This window comes from Nelumbo lutea, chromosome 6 (assembly GCF_056320005.1).
Source record: "Nelumbo lutea isolate HS-2025 chromosome 6, American lotus-T2T, whole genome shotgun sequence".
Lineage (NCBI taxonomy): Eukaryota > Viridiplantae > Streptophyta > Magnoliopsida > Proteales > Nelumbonaceae > Nelumbo > Nelumbo lutea.
In genome coordinates this window covers 33757259-33766209 of record NC_142689.1, presented here as the reverse complement: position 1 = coordinate 33766209, position 8951 = coordinate 33757259, and the positions used below count along the sequence as shown (strand labels likewise).

The 8951-nt window shown below is 36.6% G+C and overlaps 1 protein-coding gene across 1 annotated transcript; it reads left to right on the top strand.

Annotated features, from left to right (window-relative positions):
* Nucleotides 1-3794: 3794 nt before the first annotated feature.
* Nucleotides 3795-6615, top strand: LOC148848451 (uncharacterized). The gene is made up of 7 exons (XM_088951322.1): nt 3795-3982; nt 4370-4450; nt 4779-4847; nt 4961-5339; nt 6001-6111; nt 6215-6319; nt 6416-6615. The coding sequence occupies exons 1-7, from the start codon at nt 3815-3817 to the stop codon at nt 6613-6615; spliced, it is 1113 nt and encodes a 370-aa protein (XP_088807448.1). The 5' UTR covers nt 3795-3814.
* The last annotated feature ends 2336 nt before the right edge of the window (nt 6616-8951 follow it).

The following is an 8951-nucleotide window of genomic DNA, read 5'->3' as shown; positions in this document are numbered from 1 at the left end:
TAAATATAAGTAAGAGGACCAAAATATAGATAAGATTCCAATGAGTATTATAGGGATTTTCAAGGCATAGGATGGGGGGAGGGGTCATGGCCCTCTCTACCACCCCTGGATCAATAAATTTTTTTTGAGAAAATTGTTTTATAATATCACATAATATAGTCACTTCAATCAGAAAAATGGATCCATGGGATTGATCATTGGTTATAGATGAAATATCAAATTTGAGTTTCAGGTATAAATAGTAATTTGTATTTGTCAGCTCAAAAAGCTTTTAATAGGAAAAAAAATCATATCACACATTTTTATTGTTCACTCCAAAGTTAATGGTAGAAACGTCAATGGTTCCAAACACAACCTTTGTGTTGGTGGCTTTCACAATTAATATTAGTCTTTCAAAATTTTAATTTTTGAAATAATACTTACCTATTGAAGACGGCTTAATTCACACACATTTAAATCCATTGTCCAAATCCTCGTAGTGAAAGGGATGATATTGGGTCAATCATGATACATCACATCAGTCTGATGTGTGGGACCAAGGAGCTAAGGTGGTGTACCATGATTGGGAAAAACTTTAGCTGATTGGTAGTTTCATGCGCATGATAGGTTACCATGGGTGTGGGGTAAAATAATACATCCAATTAGGGGCAGAGTCAAGAATTTTTCATGAGGGGGCTAAAACCTAAAGAGAAGGAGGGAGGGGGAATAAACATAGATGGCCCATTGTGGTGGGGAGTGAGGGATGGGAAAAATATAAGAGAGAATGACTTCAGCCCAAGGTTAGAATTTTTAGGCTCGAGGTACAGTTGGGGTGGGTGCCGGTTCGGAATTGATGTCATTTCATTAAGGCAGTGTATAGAGTGGGGTTTTCTACTTTTTGAATATTTATAGCTCTGCAGTGGAAATCAGAAATCTGTATTGGACCTGTATGTACTTCTCTGAAAATATAAATGAAAGGGTAATATATATATATGTTCAAAGTATCAACATGTATCAGTTCTGGCTCATATTGACCAATATGTATCATTCCGAAACCCCTCCGATACACCCATACACCCTGTATCAGGGGTTTGACCGGTTCAGGGGGTAAAGGAGCCCTAAACCGGCCCCTCTGAACCAGTTGCAAAAAATAAAAACAAAAAAAAGGCATCAAAATCCGTATCGATACTCCCATACCAATATATTGGACGTATCAATATTTTGAACCTTGACATATATACCCCACTCAGTTGGAGACGAAGACAGGGGGACCCGGGGGAGCCATGGCCCCTCTCCCTATGTCCAAGAAATCATGTGTCATGCACAAGAAGCTGAGAAATAGCCCAAACTGTTTTTCTCCAAACAGCCGAAGTTTTTGCTCATGATTGGCTCAGTATTGCAATTAGAACAGTAGAGAGTTCAAAGTCATTGACAGTAGATATTTCCCATGTGCGGCTGTAGTGTCTTATGGGTAGGGTGTAGAAAAAAGATCGATCCAAACTCTTATAAACACTATAATCCGAAGCTAAAACACTATAAGCCGAAAGCACAAAGCCTGATTAAAACGTGGTTTTGGGCCTTAGCCTAGCCCAACCTTAATTCTCTAGCCTCATGAGGATACGAAGATTTTCATCAGAATTGACAAATCTCTACTTCCTTATAATTCCAAAGACTTCTCCTAAGAGGGTTTTAGCAATCATCTAGCCTTGTCACCTCCATTAAAAAATTCTGTCAAACCCCCTCTAGGGCATCACATGATGAGACATTTGAAAAATGCTTCCCTCGTTTTAATACCATATATATCGGCCATCTCTAAGGCATCTGTTTTTGTTCTCTTTCCATTAATAGTCCACAAAAAAAAACAACAGTTAAGTGTTTGACAGTATTCCTCATACAAAAATGATGAGAATAAGAAATGGGAAAAATTCCCAATTAGTATTCTATACTTTGGGTCTAGTGATATTTTGGTCTCCAAACTTTAAAATGCAATAATTCAATACCCAAACTTTTAAAGCATAACAATCAATTACCTGTTGTTAACTAGTTGTTAACCAACTGTTAAGTGGTATTTGAAAAAGACACAAATGCCCTTCACGTGTCATCTAATTTTCTTTAACAACCATTCAAACATTGACAACAAATTAATAGTCTCAAATCCTATTCAAGAAAGTTGGGGTCACCAAAATGCCCACTCAAACGTTGACCCCAACTTTCTTGAATGGAAAAGGGAAAGATTTGGGGTTGTTATTTTTTTGTCAATGTTTAGATAATTGATAAAGAAAATTAGATGACACTCGAGGGGCATCTGTGTCTTTTTCAAATGCCACTTAGTGGTTGATTAACAACTAGTTAATGGCAGTTACTAGATTGTCACATTTTGAGGGTTTAGAGACCAAAGTGGCACTAGGCACAAAGTACAAAGTATTAATTGGGGATTTTCCCATAAGAAATGACCAGATGATAGCACTCTAATAATGATATAGGCGCCCCACGTACCTATTGAGCTCTTATTGGCATAATATATATACATATATATATATATATATATAATCTTTAACCAAGTAAATCCTTATTTTAAGTGCACTTTCAAGTATATTAAGCTACCATTTGGAGGCCTCAATTTAATAATGCAGCTCTAAAATTTGCCACAATCTCATTAGAAAGAGAGTATGAACTCTCTTGCTAGCTATGTGCATTCTTTCTGCTCGATCCGCCTTTAGAAAGTTCAATTCTAATGTATTAGAAAGTTCTCTCTCGGTGTGTGTGTGAATGCGCTGGAGATGGCAGCAAGTATACGTAGTTATCCATCCAAAGAAACCTGCTTCTTAGGGTAAGTTTTCCTTTCTTTCTCTTCCTTTTTCAATTACAAATTGGTCATCTTTTTATCAAACCATGCTTTCAGCGTGAATTTTGTATCCCTGAGCAGCTATGCTTCCTCTCAAGGGAGGATATATATATATTGATGATGGTCATCGACTGTCCTCCACTATGTTTTGTTCAGTCGTACATTTCCATTTTATGTAATTCAATTCCCTTAGACCCATGATTCCACAGTAAAAGTGAAACAAAATCACTGTTCATCCTTCAGCCCCAGATTGTACTTCGTTTGCACTTCTCCCTAACGTACTTGTTCCAAATCAATGACAGACCCAGGAACTTAGAACTTTGAGTCTAACTTAGGGAATGTAGGAATTGTACTAAATTCTTGTACAGGTCTCGTCCAGGATAAGGGAGTGTACTGCAAAACACTGTTCAAACACTGTTTGGAGTTTCAAATTGTCAATTTTTAACATTAACACTACAGTTTGTTTGATGCTTGCCAAAAAACAGAAGCAAGAATGAATTATCAAACCTTCTCGTACATTGTCCTTCCATTAAAGAAAATCTAAAGCTCTCAGGTCTTCCCCATTGAAAACCATATTTAACAACTTTAAGTGATATCTTGGTTGAACATAGACTAATAATTCAACTGATCATGAAGATATTCAGACCAATAGGCTTTAGACCACCGCCCCATTATAAAAGTTTAAATTAAATTATCCATGGTAGTGGGGAGGGCCTACTTAGTGTAAAGAATATAGCTTACTGTATGCTTCATCTGCAGTATTTAATACCTATCTTACATGGGAAAATCATCAGAGGGGGAATATAGAGAGTCTCATTAGCCACTCAGCATCTTAATTAATTTGTCACGTAAGGTGAGTAAAGTTTATATCTGTTAGTATTTTTTTTTTCTTTCTTCTCTCCATTTTAACTTGTTAATATATAAGGATTAAGCCCAAGAAAAACCTTCTGACTTCAGTGAAGTTTTTGAAAGAGTCGGAGATTGGAGAAGATGGGCTCCTACAAAGCTCGAGAGCACTTGAACAAGGAGAAACTGTGTTCATCTTCATGTGATCATCATCCTCTGGAGACCCCAAAAAGCCCCTATCAAGCCATGGAGTTCTTATCGCGTTCATGGAGTCAGTCTGCCACGGACTTCTTCAACATCTTATCATCCAAAGTGAGAATTTAATAGTCCTTTAAACTTATTCGATCGGTCTTCACGATTTACAGTGTCACATGCATGTATTCATTTTCATGGTGCAACACTTCAGCATTTCATCTTTTTCTAAGACTGGAAAGCAAGCTGCAAGCGCTAGCTGAAGTGTCAACTACCTTGAATGATGATTGTGAGTTGGCATCTGTTCGCAGCAGTTGTGAACTCGATTATATTGCATGTATCTACAGTTCCCCGTGTCATGCGTTGGTTGAACTGCTGAACTGAACCATGGCTGCACCCATGTTTATATCCTTAGTACATTAATATTGTTGATCGCGAACTACAATTATTTAATACTATAGATTAAAGCCTTAGAAGGAAGTTTATATTCTTCATGTCAATTTGCAGAACTTATTGCTAGATACAGATGAAAGGCTAGATACAGGAGTAGAAAGTAACTCAAGTCAAGGCAGCAGAGGTAGCATATGGGTAAGGAATTGAAGGATTCTCTCTCTCTCTCTCTCTCTCTCTCTCTCTCTCTCTTAGGCATAGACACAAGTTATTGGTATATACATGACTCAGACTCGATCATCAACTACTACTCTGCCAGGATAGCCAGCTGAGTCGGACTCACTGATGAATGATGATGAGTTCACAAACTAGAATAAAAGCTAGTTGTTCAGCTATATATACCTTCTAACTAAACCTGAAGCTTTGATCCGTTAACTCCCAACTAAACCTCAAGTCAATAAGTTGGTTCCATCAAAGCTTTATTGTGATATGGTATCTGATATTCTGTGTTGGTATCTGTGGATAGAAATGGCTTGCAGCTGGAAAGTCCGTGAGAAGGGTCCTTCAAAGGCAAAGATCACTCAAGAATAGTTTGGTAATAAGCAGGATAACCATTGCTATAGCTATACTATAGTTAAGTTTTCTCTCCTTTGAAATTGGTTCCTGTCTCTCTATTCTAATTACAAGATGAACATAAAACTCATGAAGGGATGGTTGGTGGAACGACCATTGTCTAGCTTCTCCAGAAGGTATAGAACAGAGAAAAAGAAGGAAGAATTCCGACTGCAGACAGCCAAAGTCCATGCAGCCCTTTCAGTTGCAGAGTTGGCTGCAGTGGTTGCTGGCTTCGCAGCAGGCGGAGGCTTTGAACAGCTAGACATCGATGACTTTTCTAGCAAAGGTAGAATACGGGACAAGAAGATGGGTATGGCTATTGCTTCAGCTGCGGCCTTGGTGGCAACAGTTTGCGCCGAGGCTGCGGAGTCTGCAGGCGCGCATAAAGCCCACGTTGAATCTGTCGTCAACTCTGCTCTCACTGCTCGGACTCCGTCCGACATCATCACACTCACAGCCACTGCCGCAACATGTAAGCCCACTTCAACCATTTTTCTTCTTAAGCTGTGTTTGGTTGCAATGCAAATAAATTTGCACTGATGCAAAATCATGACAGTGCAAATCATTTGAGTGTAAATTTTGGCCTATTTTTGTTTCAAATTTTAGCTTATTTTGTTTGATTGAAGTACAAATGAAGTAAATTAAGACATGAAACAGAATAAAATAAAATCTAAAAAAAATAAACAAGAATTTATATTTTTTACATTTGTATTAGTGCAAATTCCAAACATAGCCTTAAGCTCAGTTTGGAAGGAGTACAAACACAAATATATAGTGCAAAACCTTATATTTTGTATGTATTTGCACTGTATATATTTGTATTTATTTGAGGCTCAGTTTGAAAAGAATATATTTACAAATATAGAGTACAAAACTTGGTCTTTTGTATTATTTGTATATATTTATACTGTACATATTTGTGTTTGTAGTCTTTAAGCTCAGTTTGGAAGGAGTGCGTATTTGCACTGTACATATTTTGTATTTGTATCTATACAAATACAAATTTGTACGTCTCATTTTACTGAACAATTAATATCTTGATCACTATTGAAGCAAAGAGCTTACTGCAGTTATTAAGAGCTTGCTTTGTATAGTTGTTTCTGAACTGTAACGTAACCTACTGATTTTACAAGGTCTAAGAGGAGCTGCGACACTGAAATCAAGATCTGTAACTAGTACATGCTTCTCAAATTACAAGGAAATGCTTGCCAAAGGCGCCCAATTATCAGTATGTACATTCTCTGGTGAGGAAGAAACTCTGACTTGAGAACTTCAGCAAAAGAGAGAGAGAGAAAGAGAGAGCAATATATAGTTGATAATGCAATATTTTGTATTCACTTAATGCAGGTAAAAAAAAACTCAGAAGTGTCTGCATTTGCATCAAGCACAAAAGGCTCATACTGAGATTGGAGAAGAGATGCCTAAAGGGAGTCTTGACAATTTTTAAACAGTGTAAGACCCATTTTTCTGTTGATCGTCTCTTAATTTAAACTACCTGAAGATAAGTTGCAGAACTTCAAATCCCATTGACTTGCTATATTTTCTCAGATAATATTATGAATGTGATCAAAGCAAGCAAGAAAGCTCATGGTGTTTACTCATTATGCCTCAGTACCAGTGGAGGCAATTTCGAGCTGCTGTTTGAAGATGAAGAGCAATATGATGTCTGGAGATCAACTACCTCGCGCCTCTTGCTAAACCAACAATCTTATTCAACCACAAGCTCTCCAAAACATGAAATCCTTTGAAGAATATCCAGAGTTCATCATTTTGAATTCACTGTTACATAAATAAACATCAGATTAGCTTGATTTGTCTAGAAGTTGTGTACATCATTTTGTGAAATAATTGCATTGAAATAAATGGAATGGGCAAGAAAACCGCATTTGGCAGTCTTGTTTCTCAAAAAAAAAAAACATTTTTGTAATGATTAGCTTTGGAATTTAGGCTTAGTTTGGAAGGAGTACAAACACAAATATGTACAGTACAAATACATACAAAATACATAATTTTGCACTCTACATATTTGTATTTGTACTCCTTCCAAACTGAGTCTTAGGAAACGATGTATTTCTTGAAACTTCAAAATTGACATTTCTTAAATCGCCTTGGTGATCTTGAGTCACCGTGGTGACATGTATCGCAATTTGGAGAGAGAGATAATTCCCTTTCATTGCTTTGGAAAATATTACAAAGAAATATATATATATATATATATATATATATATATACATAGTAAATGAAGAAGCAAAAGAATAAAAAAAATAAAACTAATAAATTGTAAATTACAAGTTTAGTCTTCTAATAGCCCCCCTCAAGCTGGAGCATACAAGTTTTGAATGCCCAGTTTGCAGATTGAGCTATTGAACGAGTGAGGTGGCAAGGGCTTGGTGAAGCAGTCAGCTAATTGGTCTTCAGAAGTTACTGTCATCAGGTGGATCAAACCGGCTTGCAATTTTTCCCTTACAATGTGGCAATCTATGTCAATATGTTTTGTATGCTCATGAAAAACTAGATTACAAGCAATGTGAATAGTTGATCGATTGTCACAAAAAACAAGAGCAGGAGTAACTTGAGGGATCTGCAAATCGTTTATAAATAAGTAAGCCATTGAACATCACATGTAACAACAACAAGGGCACGATACTCAGCTTCAGAGGAAGATTTGGAAACAGTTTGTTGCTTCTTGGATTTCCAAGATATTAGACTATCTCCCAAAAAAACACAATGGCCAGTGATAGATCTCCTGGTATTAGGGCATGAAGCCCAATCTGAATCTGAGAAGGCTTTCAATTGTAGAGATGATAAAGTAGAGAAGAACACTCCTTGGCCAGGACTAGTTTTTAAGTATCAAAGAATTCTATGTACGGCTTGCATATGAAGGTTTGTAGGGTAGTCCAAAAACTGATAAAGATGTTTGACAGCAAAACAAATGTCTGGCCTAGTGCTACATAAATAAATTAATTTGCCAACCAATTTTCTGTAGGAAGTAACATCTGTTAGATGAGTATCATCATCTCTACCAAGTCTTTGAGAGGTAATCATAGGAGTAGATACTGGCTTGTTGTTTATAAAACATGTTTCCTCCAAGAGATTAACCACATACTTCCTTTGGCTAAGATTAATGCCAGCCGTGGATCTGGCAACCTCTAGGCCAAGAAAGAATTTGAGTTGGCTGATATCTTTAATTTTGAAAGCATCATGTAAGAACCTTTTGACCTCATTTATCAATTCAATGTTGTCACTCGCCAAAATGACATCATCAACATAAATTAGCAAGGCTATAAAATGAGAACCACCTTGTCTTGTGAACAGAGAAGTATCAGAAATTGCTTGAGTGAATCCTTGAGACAACAAGGCATCAGTGTGTTTTTTATTCCATTGTCTATTTGTCTGCTTAAGACCATAGAGTAACTTAGTTAATCTGCATACTTTTGAAGGATTAGAAGTTTAAAAACCTGGGGGAGGAATCATGTAAACTTCTTCATGTAAGTCACCATGCAAAAAGACATTGTTAATATCCAGTTGTTGCAAATGTCAATCTTTAATAATTGCAACAGCAAGTAAACATCTAATAGTTGTTATTTTTGCAACTGGAGAAAAAGTATCAAGATAATCAATGCCATTCTATTGAGTATAGTCCTTGGCAATTAATCTTGCCTTGTATCTTTCAATGCTATCATTTGCATGATACTTGGTTTTAAAAACCCATTTGTACCCTATAGGTTGTTTTCCTGCAAGTAAATCGACTAAAACCCAAGTATTATTTTGCTCCAATGCTTTGATCTCAAGTGCCATTACATCCTTCTAGCATTGTGATTTTATAGCCTCATTATAAGTTCTAGGATCTTTGGTTTGGGAGATTTGAGTAGCAAATATCCTATGAAAAGACAATAATTTATAAGTGGAATAGGTAGAAGATATGGGGTGAGGATTGGAGGTTTTGAAAATAGAATTGGCTTTTAGATTTGGTATTTGGTAGTGATATTGGTCAAGATATGAAGGAAGTGTATGAGGTATGGATAATCTTCTAGGTTGGGTTTCAGAATGTGTACTTTGTATGGGATTTGGCGAAACATTAGTA